General features: G+C 40.5%; 1 protein-coding gene across 2 annotated transcripts; it reads right to left on the bottom strand.

Moving 5' to 3' along the window:
• Positions 1 to 2,827: 2,827 nt before the first annotated feature.
• Positions 2,828 to 18,003, bottom strand: LOC149303242 (ras-related protein Rab-1A-like). 2 transcript variants are annotated; one of them, XM_089481369.1, is made up of 6 exons: positions 17,981 to 18,003; positions 8,080 to 8,152; positions 4,854 to 4,949; positions 3,930 to 4,025; positions 3,323 to 3,454; positions 2,828 to 3,025 (listed from the first exon to the last, which is right to left on the bottom strand). In XM_089481369.1, the coding sequence occupies exons 1-6, from the start codon at positions 18,001 to 18,003 to the stop codon at positions 2,828 to 2,830; spliced, it is 618 nt and encodes a 205-aa protein (XP_089337495.1). The 2 variants fall into 2 exon arrangements, with proteins under 2 accessions (XP_089337495.1, XP_089337496.1); XM_089481370.1 differs by lacking the exons at positions 3,323 to 3,454; positions 3,930 to 4,025.
• Between the last annotated feature and the right edge of the window lie 859 nt (positions 18,004 to 18,862).

Below are 18,862 nucleotides of genomic sequence, written 5' to 3'. Positions count from 1 at the left end.
CATAAGGAACTTGCAGATAACTGTTTCTTTCACGATCCATACTTAATAGATTTTGGGGCAACCGGTATAGACTAGTGTCTTCACATAGCCACAAGGTTGCAGTTAAGTTTGAACTTTTTATTAATCAATACATGCAATCAAGAAGCCCTTGAATTACGGTAGTATAAGGCAATGCAAACTAACCGCACACGTGTGACCTAATGAACCTTCATGTTTAAGAAAGCAGCTAATGGCTGGCCCATGAAGAATAGTTCTAAGGTCCGATGTACCAAGAGTGATGGAGTAGCATTGAGAAGTTAGTCCCATTGTAAAAGCTCCAATTTCTGATCCATTGATTGAAACGCAGGGGGGACCCTATGTATGGCCTAAATCAGAACCGAAAGAGCGCGCACACGTACCATCACATGTAAAACACTGAGGTAACGTAAAAACAGTTGTGTGCTGGACTAGGTTTCGTAGCAACAAGATCCATGCGTATGCAAGGTGATCAGGTTAATAGGAAATGTGGAAAAGCAGTAGTGAAGTAAAAAAGTACAAAGTGAAATGGCTTGAAGTCATCCAGCATTTGGTGGTAAAGAGTGCATAATCATCTGATTTAACATTACAGTCACTCCTTTCAGTGTTACTACACGAGGCATATTCAAATGGTCTAGAACATACATTCTGAAAGTCACGTGATCTTGTGTGCATTCATGTCTTAGGTTTTGTTAACAGTGGAGGGTTTGTTGAGATCTTAAGAGGAAATGTGTTAAAAAAAGACAACTGGAAACGTTGTCCTACAGCAGAGTTTGAGCCTCTCGATAAAGCTTTGATGACTCTTACGGTCATAGTCCCCTAGTGTTTACACAATGGCATTTTCAGTGGGATCCATCTGCACAACATACAGCATTTGGTCGTAGAATTGTAGTTACAAACGATCATCTGAACTATGGAGGTTCTTCCATGGCCAGCTTCTCCCGCACGAAGGCTTGAGGTGGCCCAATTACAACGCATAGTTCAGTGAGCCAGCTCAAGAACTCATTGATTTACACTAGGCATTACAAATGGCCAACCTAGCCCTTTTTGCAGTAGAAGGTCAATGGGGTTAGACCAAAGCTACAGTATAATGTTAGGAAACACGACACGCCGGCAGTTGTTAGATTATCAGCCTTCATCAGTCTCGGCCAGCTGCTTCTTGGTAACAGATGGCAAAGCAAACACTCAGTAGGGCAGCATGGCAAAACCCCCCCCCCCAAAACACACAAACATAGCTCGAAGAAATCCTGATGTGATATCACTAGGCTGATGAACACAGCAGCAAATTATGGGGTAATTTAACACTGCGTGGCCCAGGCTAGTCTGCTTGTCATTATGACTTCTGACTACATGTTCAGTGTTAAGATGTTTTATTTGCATTTAGACAAACACATGGGTTTCCAATTTCCAACCTGTATAATAAGCATAAGTTAGCATAATTATACGCCATCCACATAAGGGTTAAACGCTATATACATCAGACAGGAGTTTGCTTTTCTGTCTTTAAACCACCGTTAATTACAGGAATCGCCTTTTGTTGTGTTTTTTTTTATTACAGTGATTTTTATATGCAAGCTCACTATTTTGTTTTTATAACTTGTTTTATCACACACTGGTCTGTACATATACCACGTCAAGCTCAGGACTGGCATAAAGGTGGTGGGCGGACGCCATATAGTAAAAGTAACCATGATTAATGAAAAGAATGAAACAGCATAACCTTAATGGCAAAATCACATCACCGTCACACTTGCACTGCTCTACACCTGCAGAATCATTAAAACCAATAGAAAGGGTACGTTTTAGGATTAAAAAGGGGGGGGCAAACACTGTACATTTAAACTAATATATTTATCTTTTACAATTAAACTATTTGAAACTTTTGCTGATTAGACATTGAGAAGCACTATAGTGGTTGCGTTTGATTGGGTTAGTTAAGCACTTGTTAGTTTTCCGTTTGCATACCCGTCATGTAAACTTCAATTACATAAGGGCACCGTCTTGGCCGAAGAGGCAGAAATACTAGATACCTTCATGTCTCCTTTACTAGACAAATTAAGACAATACTTATCACCATACAGTTTGATATTACTTCCAATAAGTACAATATTTATTAAACATTTCTTCAGTTATTTGTTACATGGTGTGCAACAAATTACAATGTTCTGCAGCCACAAATTATATGCAGAGTATGAAGAAACTAATCACACTTGTGTCGTCAGAGGAGCCGACAGCTTATCGCAGAGCAATGTGTCGGAGGCTCCTACGGCAACAGAAGAGCCAATCAGATAGTGTAATCTTTCCATTTGGAACTCTACAAGAAAGAACTAGCAAAATCAGATCTTACATAGAACATCTCACTAAACTTTATTGATGCATGGAAACTGACAGACACTCGTTGTGCTGTTTGATACAAAATGGCTGAACTTCATCTTCAGAAGACTAAACCTGACACCTAAACATGCCAAGCATCAAAAAATGAGGTGCGGTTGGGCGGGAATATGTATCTTAACCACAGGGATGACAATCTGGTATTAGTAAAGCAACAGAGGTTACACACGTTATTGAGAAACCGGCACACAAGGGGGAGCAGGGAAGGTTTAAAACAGTTCTGAAAATGAAGTTAGCTGTCTTGAGTCAAGGGCATAAAAAAAAAAAGTCAGTATTGAGCGTTTACAATCGCTGACCTTTGGGGAGACGGTAAGATTCTGTTGTAGTGCGGCTACATACAGTACAATTCAGGCAATTTTGTTTTGTCACTTAGGTTCAGATTGAGATTTCACTGCTGTGAGGAAATGGGTGAATAAGGGCTTTAGCAGCAACCTCCGCTGGACTGCTTGACTGGAGTGCTCTGGATTTTGACGTTGGACTTCTCTGCACCGCCAGCTGTAGCCCCAGGTCCCATTCGCTTTTTGATCTCGGCAGCCATTGTCATGAAGGCCTGCTCTACGTTTGTTGCATTCTTTGCACTTGTCTCCAAAAACGGGATCCCGAGAGAGTCTGCAAACTCCTGAATGAGAAAACATCTCTGGTCAACAGGGTTTGGATTATGCAATGGCAACAATAAAACTAACTTATAACAAGATACATTACAAAGAGATGTAGACAAGCATTGAATCTATTAATAGTTTACGTATAGTTTGCTGTGAAATATTACTAAATATATCAATACTTTGATATGTTGGGGTTGTGAGACCCCTACCAACTGGCCCTTTCTTATCATACATCCCAATCCTTAGCAGTTAAAACAAATGCAAGATGAGTGAGGATAAAATGGGTTGTGCGAACATCTGACATCACAACTCACCTTTGCTGTTGTATAATCCACTACTTTCTTTGTAGTCAGATCACACTTGTTTCCTACCAACAACTTGTTCACATTTTCACTTGCATAACGGTCTATCTCCTGAAGCCACTGCTTTACGTTGTTGAACGATTCCTAGAGAATGACAAAAAGCATTGAAAGTTTACTCAAACTGAACTGACTGCTCCTTTAAGGCTACAAGTAAAAGTGTAATTTGCAATAACCTGTGACAGGTTATCCCAGTATCCCTTAATGAACATGTCCCATACCCTGACAGGGCTTGACATTTCAAGATGTGTGTAGACCTTGCTATGCCTAATTTTCAGGCAGGAAGCTGTTCTTCACAGCAGAAAAGAATGCAAAAAAAAAAGTTTGGATTTTCTCAGATTTCAAGCAATCGCCTAGTATAAAATCTACAGTCAAACTGTAAGAACGTGTTTCCGGTTTCAAAAAGCTATGAAAAGCATAGATGGTCTAAGGCCTATATTGTTTACAGGTTTCGTGAAATGTGGTGCTCAACCTAAGGAAGCAAAGACCTCAATATTCTGCTAAGGTACAAGATACCTGGATTTATGAAAATACAGAATACATAAAATTAAGCAGAAATTACCTGGTCTGTAACATCATAAACAACTATGATGCCGTGAGCTCCTCTGTAGTAACTGGATGTGATGGTTCGGAATCTTTCCTGGCCAGCCGTGTCCCACTGTTTATAAAAAGATAAAATAAAAGTGTAAGCGGTGCAGATGGGGCATTTCACCGTTGGCTATAAAATGGTTACTCTGTGTCGTCATCAACCTTTCTGAGCATGAACAAGTTATCTACAGAATGTTCTTACGACGTGCTTGAGAATATTTAGATTGGTTACTCGTTATATACAAAGTTCATCCAGAGACATATCAACCGTTAAATGCTACACTAGGCTTTGACAAAATCCCAATCATGAAGCTAAACATTAATCCCAATTCACCAAGTGACACCTGCAGGGGCTAATACGAGGATGCCCCAATCATGTATATTGAATGTGTTTTAATGAAGTGAAGGGAACAGAAGTATTGATGGATTTGTGTGTCCCTGTCAATCAAATACGAGTACCTTTAAGTCCCCAAAAATAGTTATTCCCAAATTCCTCTTCTGATGACAGCATGGTACTATACAGATCGATTTTTAATCGCTACGTTTTCTTTATTTTACACTGGCCAATTTTCCCAAGATACATTATTTAATCATGTCTCAGGGCCTTCACCTCCACTATAGTAGCAGTAAAACTGCACCATGACCAATCTTTTTTTTCAACCAGTGCTATAAAGCTCATTAGGTTTTACTCTTCCAAAGCGGTGTAAGGCTTCAGAATCCAGATATGAATAAGGGGGCCGCACGGCCTGTGCACCTGTGCCCTGTTAATGCAGATTTATTGCAGCCCCTGCAGGCAGTGTAGATAGCAGATGGTTTCCTTTAAATGTAATTAATTTTGTTTAATATGGCAGAAAAACACTCACAGCAGCAGTGGAGAGACATCTTCACAGTTACTTACTATTTGAAGTTTAATTGTTTTTCCATCTAATTCTATAGTCCTGATTTTAAAATCCACACCAATTGTACTGATGTAACTTTCCGTGTATGTGTCATCCTAGGGGGAAATAGGAATGCAGGTATAGCATGTTATTACGTTTGTAAAGACCATAATACATAATTTTATCGACACCACGCCAGAGAAATAATCTGAAATAACCTCTAAATATCACTGTGTGAATGTAGTAATTACAAACACACCTAGGTATTTAAAATCCAGGTTCCTTTGTGTCTAGTAGAGGCAGCCAGTGAACGTCTGTGCGATCAGCACAGACAAACCTCTGCTGCTGGCTCGCACTTTCGCTGGAGCTTCTATGACTGAGCACCGGAAGGTCATGCGACGCTGGTGGCTCCATCATAGAAGCCTCGGCGGAAGTGGACAGTAGCGGAGGATGTCTGCGTGCATCGCACAGACACCGGCCGGTTGTCTGAGAGGAGGATCCGGGTCCCCTGCAGTGCTCATCACATCATCACAAGATGAAGGGTATTTTTCAGAGCATTTGCTTATCTTCTTATATTATCATCTTATATTCAATAAAATCGATTCAACTAATCGATAATGAAGTTTGTTGACAACGACTTTCATTATCGATTCGTTGTTGCAGCCCTATTCTTAATGCATACCCAATAAAGCGAGATCACACATAACATGCAATTCAACCAATAATCTACAGCGAGTAAACCAACCGCAAACTATAAATGATATCTGATATGCATGCAAACAAAATGCCTTTTAGCACAAATTAAAAACAGTAGCAGCAGGTCCGAGGTTATTTTCTATTAGGAGAGACATCTGATTTCACAGCTGATCGGAAGTCTCCAATTCTCCTTTATAGACAGATTAGCGTTTTTGTAACATGCTTGTAAAACAAAATATCCACTGAATTGAAGAAAAAAAAACCTTTCAGGGGCGGAGGAGTATATAAAATATTTAATAGCGAAATGTAATTAATTACAAAGGCAATAAAGTTTAAATTCAGATTCCCTTAAACTTAACCAGGGACACCTAGTTTAACGTCTAGTAATCATAATACATGCACCAGGTGTCAGTAAAGAGTACAAGAAGGTTCAGCTCCTCGAGCAAACGGATGATTGCCTCCTTGCGGTTTCTGGTATATGGTCTGTATTGTGCTGCCATTAGTGTCATTTAGCCACATTTTAAATGTACACAATTATTATTACAGATTGCTCAGCACTTTGCAATTTAAATGGGGCAGTTAATACATACAAACCAAGTATACATTAACACATAAGACACAACAGGAGTTGAGAACCAGCCCATGAGCTTGCCATCGAGCCTTACAGTACTTTCCTGGCAAGAATGGTGGGCTTACGAGGGTCCCACTCGCATTCTTACAATCTCACTAACTTTTGTACTGGGACTTGGGTTTTCTGTAAACCGGGTATAACATGTACATTTACAGCTAACACAGCAGTGAGAAATGTGAGTGTTGTGCATGATTTAGTTGGCTCTTACACCAGAGGGTGTTGGCTAAGAAAAGGTCAGAGAACAGGTAAGGTTTATTTGTTAAGCTTCCGTGTCAGTGGATGTGTGATTAATGGTCAATGGGGCTAAACATGGTGACTAATGAAGCCTGATAAAGGTTGCCTGAGATAAGATGGGACATGGTGTCATGATTAACTCATATAACGTAAATTTCATCAGGTCTGGCAACCAACTATCACACTGGAAGAACGTGCAGGTTCACTTATGGCGCAAAAAGTTCCTGTGACAAACTGACACTGAATACTAAATGAATGGTTTTGATGAACCAAATACCATTTCCCTGGGTGCCATCGGCTACTTTATAGAATGCATTGTGGTATATACATATGCTAATCAACCATCTCCCTGATCGTTAAACCAAATTATGTTCCCTCATTGTATATAAAGCATGCATTTATATACAACGCTTTACACTGCGCCGCAAACTCAAACTGCAGCAAACCGACGTGACATATTTACAACACACGATAGGAGTCGTAATGATTGTCATTCTGCTAACCAGCGGACTTAACATGTCCAGAGACACGGACAGGGCTGCTTAGAATGCCATTGACTGAAGAACCCCCCCCCCCCCCGAGAACTACCTTTGTGAGTAACACGGCTGCGCAGCCTACACATGGAAGGCGTCACTTGAGTGACCCAAGTAGTTTAAACTGCTGGTTCTTAAACAGCCTTCGTGTGTGTACAGTTTATATAGTCAGTTTCTGCATTTATCTAATGGACAGAACATTGCTCAGTGATGTGAAATAAATGGTACGTAAGTTTTATTCTTGACTGGAATGGGAATTGCGCTGCAGTTTCTTCTAAAAGATTTTTGTTTTCGAGAATGCATATTAACCTACTCATACTGATTTAAAATGAGTTACATATTTTTAGAATTACAAATCTGGAATAAAGAAAAACACACACACACCTTGGTAAAGTGAAAAGCAAAACAGCAACTGAACTATATCGTTCCCTGAATTTTCATTGTGCCCTTTAAATTATTCAAGGAAAACCAGCACCTGATCTACTGGAACATAATAGGATCCAGATTACCTTCCTGTGTAGAAACCTTACTCCCCTTACCATTAGTGGCTGAAAAAACTGCAGTCTACTGCACTGTCAATAATAAAAAAAAAAAAAACACCAATGTACACATCTATATGTATTGAAACACACTTTAACCCCTTAAGGACAACAGGTTGTACTGAAACCCATTAAGGACAATGCATTGTGAGCCCATACATGTATGGGCTCTGTCGTGAAGGGGTTAATATTCTGCACTGCTGTTTTTTCCAGTTTCTTGCACAGAAGAAATTTAAAAAAGGGAATATAACGTCTCAATCGGGTCTATGCTTGGTTCCTCCAGTTGCTGATCACCCCTTGCTGCCCATTAGATGTGAGTTACACATAACAGATTGTTTCAGCAGCATGTGTTATGTAGGAAATGTTTGTGTGACTTGGCATACAAGAAATGAAAATGGAATAATCTAAACTACCTACGTTTTTAAATTCTGATAGTGTGTGTAATTTTTAGCGACCCAAAATATTTAATGAAAATGCAATGAAAAGCTGATTTAATAAAAATACACTTATTAAAAAAACATCTAGTATGCAAGCAAAGTAGTTATGTTTGCCTGCAGAAGCAGTGATCAAACCTTTATAAAGAAAAAAAAAAACTGCAGAAAAAAATACTTACTGCAAACCTAAGCAGAAGGCAAGATTTCCCCACACCAGAGTCGCCAATCAGAAGCAATTTGAATAAATAGTCACTGTAAAAAGAAAAAGGGAACCCATTAGCAAGGAAACACATAACAACCGGTCAGACCTGGCCTACAGAACGGCAATCACATGGTAGGGTTTCCGCTGCCGTTTCCAGGAGGTCACAACCTCCACACCCAACATCTAACGTCAACATTTGATTTAGAGCTGGCGCTTTACTACTACAAAGCCAAGCTACCGACAGCTCACTATCAAGCCCTCCTTTCACAGCAGATGGACCCCAACACAAAAAGACAAATTGGGTTATTCATAAAATAAGGTTCACATATTTTAGGATACTGCTTACTTCCAATATACATACACATATATATATATATATATATATATATATATATATATATATATATATATATATATATATATATATTACACATACAGTTCTTAAAGCAAAGCACATACGCCCACCATACTGCTTCTGGATTTATTACTGTGGCCAGTTTAAGCCCCTTTGAAGGACCCTGTACTGTAAGAGAAGCATAATATGGGCAATGAGATTTAAAGGTTTGTAGGTTGTAAATGGGCACAGCCCTCTGGAATGCAGAACGTCCTCGGAATTAACAGCAACACAAGAGAGCAAAATTATAAATAAAGTCGCGGTGGGAGGTGGAGAGATTCTTTGACTTTTCTGGGACTAGGAACCATCAAGCTTTTTCTGGACGGCAAACAAACAGCCGTGTCAGGCGTGAAGCTTTGTGACGGTGATCTGCCCCAAGCACTGGGCTCAAATAATGAGGTAGGACAAAGTTACCATGACCACAAAGTCTCGTCACCCACAGAGAGAACACCGCTGCGGCAAAGAAAGCCCGAGGACCCTTCCGACTTAACTCATTTATATTCTCCGGAGTATCAGGCTTGGGTCATGTATGAAAAGAAACACATATTTCAGATAGACCGTCGCAATGTTGTATGTCTTACATTTAATGTCAAGGAGGTCAAGTGATTAAGAACCTAAAACAGCTGGAATAAAACCAGATAAATACTGACTCAAATGATACGTTTTATTGCAAACACTAAGCGAAAATGTGTAAATCTGTAATAACTTCCTAAAGAGGGAGTTTGCGTTTCTGATACAATACATTATGAAATTCAAAACCCAGCTCGACAAATCCTATTTTAGATCTGGCAATTACAGCGGTGTGTATGAATTCTTTCAAGTTTCTGTCGGTTTACAAATGACCCTATTTGTAACATCACTGCTTAAACCAGGCGCTGCCATGACCCTTGAGAACCTTGAGCCTCCAGGGTTTCATTCATGTAGGACCAGAAGGTGTTTCTATGTAAACCCAACCGCACAAAAGTGCAGCAACACCTAGGGTTATCGGCCTGTCAGGAGGGACATCAAACCCTTGACGTGTGGACATTGAAGGCACCTCAGTGGAAGCGGACACCCCTTATCTGTGCATTTAATAAAGAGAACCCTCCATAGGAGGGTTTCAGTTGGAATTTAGGCGGTACCATACCTCAATAAAAACGTGTGGGGGAGGGGGTAGAAATAAAATCAATTTCAATCGATTTCATCTAATCATCCTCGCACCCAGGCTTGTATTAGCTTAACTGCTTTTAGAATTACCCTTTTTTTGGATAGACAGTTATTTGGGGAATTTTAAGATATTTTTAAATTGACAGATATAAGGTCCAAGACAGAGTGGGTGTTAGAAACAGTACAATTACTACAAAAGCTGCATATATAGTCTAGTTCTGTGCTTTTTTGGCGACAGGTTGATTTTAACACTCTACAGGTTTGAACTCTACACTTCGCACATCTGCATTCCTGGATGAACTGCCGTAACATATTCACGTGATGAGTAGAACATTTAACTTGATGCCATTACTCTTCCACATTCTCTACATTTAATGCATTGAGAGCTGAAGGGAATAACTTGAGGCGTTACCAAGAGGATGGGCAAATATTACGCAACTGCACTCGGTAGCAGAAATGGCGAAGATGATGAATTACGGAAGGTCTGGCGTTTAACGTTATATATATATATATATATTCACAATACACCTTGATCAAAGTACTTTGCTAGTGAAATTACCAAAAACTGCATAGAACAAGATACTTTGATCCCAAGCTGCTTTTTAGTTGAGTTATTAAGTCATCGGCGTAGCAGCGTAGAGAAGCCGACAATACAATATCAATGGAGTCGAAGCATGAAAATCCACCTTGGTGGATTTCATGGTATTCCAGTCAAAATATTTTGCTCTACACTCATAGAAGCACAGACTAAAAACACTCCACGCATGGATATAGGTCATCTCTTTAAACTACTCAATACAAATTAGTGTTCTTTTCTGTAGACAGGTGCTAATAACATCCCTGAAAACCTTCAGTAAGAGAACACATTTGTAAAGCTAAAATTCTGCGTTTGTTTATTTTACTTTCTTCTTTTCCCTTTACTGATCATCTGGAAAGAACCTTCGCTCTTCTTTGGATGGAAAACATCTCTGCAATTTCAGATATTTTAAGAATCTGCCATGGGGTGAAAAAGCTCATATACGTTAGTGAATTGTATAGGGGGTCTAACCCTAACTTCGAGCTTTATAGACACTGCATGCGCATTGTATCCCCATCTGATAGCTTTTATAATATTAAAGTAAAACATGCTTTAATTGGTATTTTTGAGATACGCACTTGCTATTTTGTATAAGTGGGCAGAAGGAGAACCCTCCGCCAACCACGACTATATAATGATCTACAATATTGTATTCTCATTAGTAACCTTCTATGATCACAATGGAAAAGTGAGCAATCAGCATTGGGAATGTTACTATATAAGGGGCAACTTGATGTCACTTGCCTAATACCCCATAAATGCCCAGTGATCGCAGACTATTCTCCCTCTGCCTAGTAAACTGACTCCAAAACAGATTATTGAACTCTTGCCAGCTCATACTATTCACTACGAGGGGTGGAAGAATGAACACTTGTGCACAACAGCAACAACCCTCACATTCATTACACCGCCTGCAACCGCTCACAGGTTCACCACGAGATGAGCACCAGAGCTGTGCCGGCTATCAAGGGGGCCCAATAAGTATCTGGGAATACACTGCTTTTAATTTAACCCATCTACAGCTGGATCAAGCAATGAGAAAAGTTAAGCAGGTTTAACACCATTGAAAGGAGGGCTCGGTGGAAACTGGCAGAACAATGCACTTGTTGCCATGGTGATAAGACAGCTTTAAAGCATTGAAGTTTGTCTTTACACATAATCTGCAAACTTTTAATTAGGGATATTATGTTTTTTACAGATAAGGTAATACTGTATAAAAGAACATTACTGTGAAAACGTAAATAGTAAAAATGAAAAAGAAATAATTTAAATATGTTTTATGGGGACTTAGAAATATTTGAGGAACTTAAGAACCAGCCAGGCATGTTTAGCAGGTACACGGACTAGGCACATCACATGCCCAAAGCCATTGTTAATTACTTGGGTGGGGGCTGGGGGCACTCGGAATGTCCCATGTGGTTAAATTCCTGCATCTTCCAATTAAAGAATTTTCTAACCTGCGCAGTAGTGTAACCGACAATATAAACCGTAACAAATATGCAGTGGGAGCATCCTGGGTAATCTTTTTTTAAGGTTGAAGAAAACAGATTAGATATGTTTGCATGTACAAAATGGGGGCATAGACGGAAAAACGGGGACATCAAAGACCTCCCAATTTAGTCTCCATTTCCATGGTACTATAAAACCCAATGTCAGGCAAGTTCACCCCTTTTATTTCACTTATGCCCATAGCTGCCCTAGCCATTAACACAGTCCCTTCGAGCAAAAGGACCAATCCACTTACATTTTAGGACGTCCCGTTTAACTGTCTAGGTAAGAACTACCAAGCAAAATAAGCATGAAAAAACTTAAGATGATGCAGGGAGACTGAATTAACATTAGCCGCACATTAGGCACATTAAACCGAACTAGAAAAACACACCGATTAGAGGGGGCTGCCTTTATAACTGAAGCAAAGTGCTGAGAAACACATCAAAGACTTTTCTTATTGCCCTGCCTGGGGGGCAACAGCTTCCAAACTCTTTGTGAGGACAAGATAGCCAACATAAGACGAGCCCAAAGCATCCGGTGATACAGACCTGACTCCTTTCTTTACAAGTAAATAATTAAGGTGATCCATCCTTTCCTTTAGACAATGAATGGCTCTACTCTAGGGCATAAAGGGGAACACTAGTAGGTGTCAAATTTTACAAATATATATATATATTTTACCTTTTACAAAATTATTTAAATATTAAGGCATTGGGAATATAAGATGCGGGCAATTTCAGGTGGTTTCTTTTTCTAGAGGCTTGCTAGACAGGTTAGGCTGCTAATGTTTGAACAGCACTGGTTTAAGCCATTTTGTAATATTTTATGAGCTAATCTCTCAATGCGTGTTCCAGGAGAGGACATGCGAGATGCGTATCAAATGGAATATATCCAAGTTAGTAAAACTTATATTCTCATTTTAAGGGATCCTTTAATAAATAAAAAAAATTAAAAAAAAGGTCTGGCGAAAAATTCAGGGGTTAAATGCTGTAACCTGTTCAGTCAGAACTGGCTAAAAATCTGAATATTTGCACGGTAATAACCATTGTGAAATAAAACTGCATTAAAAATATTAAATGTGTAAATACATTTTCATCCATGCAATCAAAGGTAATGAACTATATTTTAAATATAAAGAAAATCCTGATGTAGCACAAACATAATATATTGAACCATGTCCCCTAGACTTGCCCCACCCAAAAAAAACCACAAAAAACTGTTCTAAACCAGCAGGACAGGCTTTCCATGTAACCATGGAACGGAGACTGTGAGCCATGCTTCTCGTCCAACATCAGTACCTGACCTCAAAAATGACCTACAGGATGAACGGGCTAAAATTCCCACAGAAACACCCCAAAAATTTGTGAAAATCTTTCCCAAGAGTGGATGCTCTGAAAGGGGCGACCAACTACATATTATCTATGTATTTAGAATGTGATGTCATCAAACTCACTGTTGATGCAATGGTCAGGTGCCCCAATACATTTGACCATACAGTACATCTTAAACCGTGACTGGCATTAGCTACTCTGAAACACGCCACACGCTTTGACATTCCTGGGTTCTGGTGGAACAGGAGCCAAGTACAAATTGTCAAAAAAAAAAAAATGGACCTTCACCAACATCTCATATTTAAATGAAACTGAAATCAGCTGCCAACAATTAAAAGAAGCCCCTGTTGTTGTTACCATCTGTTATTTCTATATGTATTCACACTGGGGTCGGTACTTATTTCTACACCCAGGCAACTGAGAACAGGCAAAGCTCTACGGCTAAAAAAGCTAAAGGATGTGGCCCATAAAAGACTTCATCACCGCCACATGACCCCGTGAACACATCGATAACATGAGACAGTATAACAGCTACACATCAAACAGTCTTTGCTTTTATATGGTCTACAGTTTCTTACACTAACGTCCTGTGGGCTGTGAGAGGCAATGTATAGGATGGCAAAGCATGCCTGTCCTTGAAAGTTTCGCACAGGGCTCTGTATAGATGAGAACACAACGTTGCCAAACATATCTGCCAGACCGCTTAACAAACCGAATCTGCCAAAAACAGGGGTGTCATTTTGAAATTCCTCCACATTTACCGAACATGATGGAAATGTCCCAAATATCCGACACACTGATGTTATGAGATTATTCTAATTATGCTGCATAATCACTTCAACCATAGAGGTTGATGTGAGAATACGGCAAATTGTGCAGTTACAATTGGGCTTTCAAACCATTCTACCATCTGTGTGGTCTTCCAGCTACAGCGGCCCGACACGCTGGTTAGTTTGCCCTCTGCTTTACAGCTGCTGCTTTTTACATCCATAATTAAGATGTGGAACGTCCATGGCAATGATATTGGAAATGCGCTTGCGTGTCCACATCAGGCTTGGAATGACCAGGTTCCTAATGATGCTAACAAAGAAGGGATGGAGAAGAGCAAGCAATGCATTTCATGTAATAATGTACATGTGACAATTTCTTATCACTGATCGACAACGTGAGGCAACCAATGAGTGGCAGGAAAGCCAAAAAATACCCAACGCAAGGAGGTATCTTTGCCCGAACACATCTGCTGCACGGCAAGCCGCTGAGGTGGGGTTAATGCATTTGATGGCCAGAGTGTGCCTCTAAGTAGTTAAATCTTTTTTATATTCTAAAATAACAGATTATTACCATTATAATTTGAAGAAAATACAAAACAGTCAGTAGACTGAACAGGATCGGGAAACATGTCACACGTCCCTTCATGTATCATTCACCCCACTTCCATGTTTGTGATGTAAACCATCCCTATAACCAACAGCCCCAACCCTTTCCATAAAAGAGCCACTTTGCATTTTTTATGTCTTAGCTTGAAAACAGCAGCCGAGGCTCAGAAGAGAAATGCTAGGCAACAGGCCGGTCTGCCCCACAGCATTCAAAAGCAAGGGTACTTACCCCACAATGCACCTTCTGGCACTGCGTTAACAATGAGCCTGTGGTTATAGGAACTCGCGGCTTCACTTTAACTATTTGCTCACTGGATAAAGAAACAAAGAGCCGCACAATGGTGCAGTCAAGGAGTTCACTAAAACCACAGGAAAGGGTATAGACACAGAGCGTCGGATCTATAGGCTAGGCAACACAGAATAACTTCATGTGTGATATGCGACAAATACGCATATTTCATGCAAATCTGTTAATGATATGAAAAGACAAACAGAATACAAAATACAGGTAACCATTAAATCACAAAAGGGTATGCAATATTTTCTGCCAAGAGGTATTGATGGATGATGCTGCGATTGATATGTATTAAGATAATCTACATAGATCTGTTCTTTTTTTACCATCACACCTACGGTTTCAAAAAATGTAAAAAAAAAATCAAATTGTTTTTAAAAATAATCCCAAAAGCCTACATTTTTTGATCTGGCTCACAATGTTGTGTCATTTTATATTCGCTAGCTATATCGAGGCAGCTGCCAAGGCACCTAGTTTTTACATAAGTGTGTCAAGGCCCAGATTAAATGCTCACCTCGGAACAGTTTCATTGAAGTCTACTGAAATCCAGGGCCCGAGCGAACGCTAATTAATAAAAAGGTACAAATAAAAACATCCAATACGAAAAGACAGCTCCATGATGCAGTGGGTTAAATAGGTGCCTATAGCTGAACTAGAGCCATTGTAATTACATGTAAATAGATTCCCAGGAGAACAAAACATTCAGAAATATGGGAGAAAACACAAAGAGAAATGCAAAGTGACGTTAATGCCAATAGAGAACGGTGGGTAGAAGAAGCATAGACAGAACCAGTCTAGGCCATGCCCCAGCGGGAAGCAATGCATGACTGCCGAGCGGCAGCAGCACTTAAGCTTCCTGTTGAAGGATGTTCCAGCTGCAGAGCTGTACAGCAGCATCCTGGAGAAATGCCTCATCTACAAATAGGTAAAGAAGAAGCCAGACTCCCTGTCCATGTAAAGCACTCATTACATGTTTGATGTTCCACTTACACGATCCCTAATGCATTCCCACAGCACAAAGACAGCAAATCTAAGTTACCATCCGATAACCTCCCTTCATTGTGGCTGCTTAAAAAATACATTATCCAGGCAGCCATGATTTAAATGCAACATCATAGTTGAGCTGCAGGGTTCCCAAGAAATATACTCTCCTTCAAAAACATCACAACTGGTGCATTGTTTTCTTTTAGGATACTTGCCAAGTATTATGGGAAGCGTAATTCCACAACTAAGAGCTACCTGTTCATCACGATCTAAGAAGATTATGCAAAGGTTCATGTGATCCCACCACTCATACTCCGATCTCAACATAGAAGAAGCTCTATCAACACAGACTATAGAGAAGGCACAGCAAGGCTGCGGGCTGGTTATTTCCCCGGGTATTAACTAACAAAGTACAATGCTGCCTACCTGTATTAAAGAATGTTCTTTGGAACACTCTTAATGATATTTAAGTGTCATGAAATGCAGGTACATCATTAACGAGGCACTATTTAGACAAAAGCGTCGCCCCGGGATGCTTTGATGGGTGGCTGCGGGGGAAATATAAGACCATTACTGAATTAGGCTCTTGGGATGGTAATATGGGGAGGTTTTAATCATTCTGAAAAGCAGGCTACGATGGAATAGTGAACTAAACTGACCCTTGATCCATAAGCTACTAAAACTGCTGAATTCTGGAATCCGTGGGGAACCGCCGCTGCCTAAAAGAAAACCGGTGCTTCTTAATATAATAGACAGAGAAGGGAGCAAACACACTTGCAAAAGGAGCGCTTAAGTAATTTGATAAAGGAAGCGTTCACAGTATCCGCTGCCAGAAGATTGCCAAATCTGCAGAAATATCTGTTTTGCAAGAACCATGTGACATACACATGACTCGCTGCTAAAACGAAGGCCGGCTAAGAACTCATTCACAGGGGTTATCCTTCCTGATAAAAACAGTTCTAATCCTGCGTATGCCACTTTCCTAGCAGTAAACCGATGAAAAGACGTAGCGATGCTGTAGAGTAGACCATCTCACGCACACACACACACATATATATATATATATATATATATATTACACATACATATTTAGACAGAATTTATTTCCGGTAAATTTAGGCCTGTGGTGGGAGGCTGGTGTAAAAACCCAAACCTCCAAAGGGTTTGCTTTCTGTTCCTATGTAAGGTTTTATAAACTATTACATATGAAGGGGCAGAGTCCACAGTGACAGCTGAGATCCTATAATTATCTGTGTGATACAGGGAAGAAGGTACCAGCAGAGAAGGTCTCTTGTGCTGCCACGGATCTCTAGGTTCTATACAGAATGCCCTTTAAACACCAAAAAGATCAATTATTCAACCGTTAAAAAGAACTCGGCTCCCCCCCTTATCTTTCGAAGGGGAAGTTCTACTAGCAGATAAGTGGACAAATGGGTTAAACGACTCGGGTTGGTGACAATAATATAGGTGATGTGGCCTTAGCGTGAAACATACTTCAGCAGTTTAAAGGGTAATCTTTAGAGTGTTATCAGAGTTTTGCATCACTAATCTGGAACACAATAATTATCACCAATCCTTACGGTTTCAGCCTGCCATTAAACTTGCCCGATTGCCAGATCAGCAGATACACCTATCCAACGAGCCATTTCATAGTGACACCTCCCAGCCCATTCATGATTTTGTAACAGGGCAGCTCTAGAAAGGATGTCCGGGTCTGATGTATCATTCGTTCTTTCATGATTTAGCTAGTTCCCTACTCCAGGCGCACTCCTCCACCCCTAATTAATTTAACTACTTCCAACCGTCATCGTGTCAGATTACCCTCCTCTCCCCCACATGAGCTAAAACCAAAAAATAATTAATATATTTAACAGAATATTCACAAGTGACCAAACACTGGCAAGATCTGCCTCTCAGTTGTCATAATAGGCTCTATAGACACAGATCATCAGAGAGCATCATATACCATATGCTGTTACCCCACAGGTGGTCTAATTAATAGATTGCCTCATAAGAATATGTATGACGTGTCCTGGTCATGAAATAAAGGAAAATCTAGAAATGCGTATCATAGAACATTAAAAAATAAAGGCTTAAGGGTCTCTTCACAGACGTAGAAAAGAATCTTACGGAAAACGAGGAAAATAAGCATAATGAAAGGAGTGAAATAGAGGCCTAGGAGTGGAATTAGTGCAGTATGTCCTCTCCCTCCCCAATATGTCACCTCCTCTCAATAACAGGCCGAAGCAGAAGACAGACACCGATAAACGTTGCGGATACTCACTACTCGGGATTCATACTGGACATGTCACTGATCTCCCAGCCGCTTCTGCAGAAACACACACACAAAACACAGGAGACCCGACGCTTGGCGAGCAAAACCCGGGTCACAGAGAACGAGGGGGTAAATTAAAAATTAACAAAAATATCTACAAAGAGTAAAGTAAAATATATAATTATAAGTCCTAAGTCCCCCCACACACCCGGGATGAACCCCCCAAAACCAACAGAGTCACCACAGGACCAGCTCTCTGTAACCCCAAAATGGCTGCCGGACGAAACCAGGAAATAGCGAATCCTCCAACTCAGGAAGACTTCGCACTGCCGACAGGAGGCCGGCCGCCCGTTGCTCTCTGGGAAATGTAGTCCGCCGGCGCCCGAGCCAACTGTTGACGAGCATAGGTAGCGCGTTATAATAGACTACATTTCCCATCATACCGTGGGTGAGGTGAGCATGCGTAGTAAGGGCTCTCACCCACCCCGGCTTGCGAGCCACGCCCCGCTCCTTGTCCTGGTTCCTGGAAGGTATCTCCGGCTCCCTCTAGCGGATTTGGTTAGTTAGGCTGACGTCACCACTGAAACGTGGCAGCTGCCGGGCAGGTCCGGGGATAAGCCGGGCCAGTCACGGTGAGAGGAGGAGTAGGAGGCACGAGGTGTTTGGAGTACAAATCACCCGGCTGTAGCAATGGGGCAGTTACAACTGAATGTTAAACATCATATTACTTTACTTTAACAACAGTGATATCATCATGACGTGTCTTCCCAGCCAGAGGAAACTGTGATGTGTCGACACTTTACATTTCTCTGCTGTTCACCTTTATGGGTAGATATGTAGAAAGGCACTGATCATATTGAATTTAATATAAATTAAACCTTTAAACCATGC

Source organism: Sceloporus occidentalis, unplaced genomic scaffold (assembly GCF_023333645.1).
Source record: "Sceloporus occidentalis isolate IW3139 unplaced genomic scaffold, rSceOcc1.0.p SCAF_15, whole genome shotgun sequence".
Classification (NCBI taxonomy): domain Eukaryota; kingdom Metazoa; phylum Chordata; class Lepidosauria; order Squamata; family Phrynosomatidae; genus Sceloporus; species Sceloporus occidentalis.
This window is presented reverse-complemented; position numbering and strand designations above follow the sequence as displayed.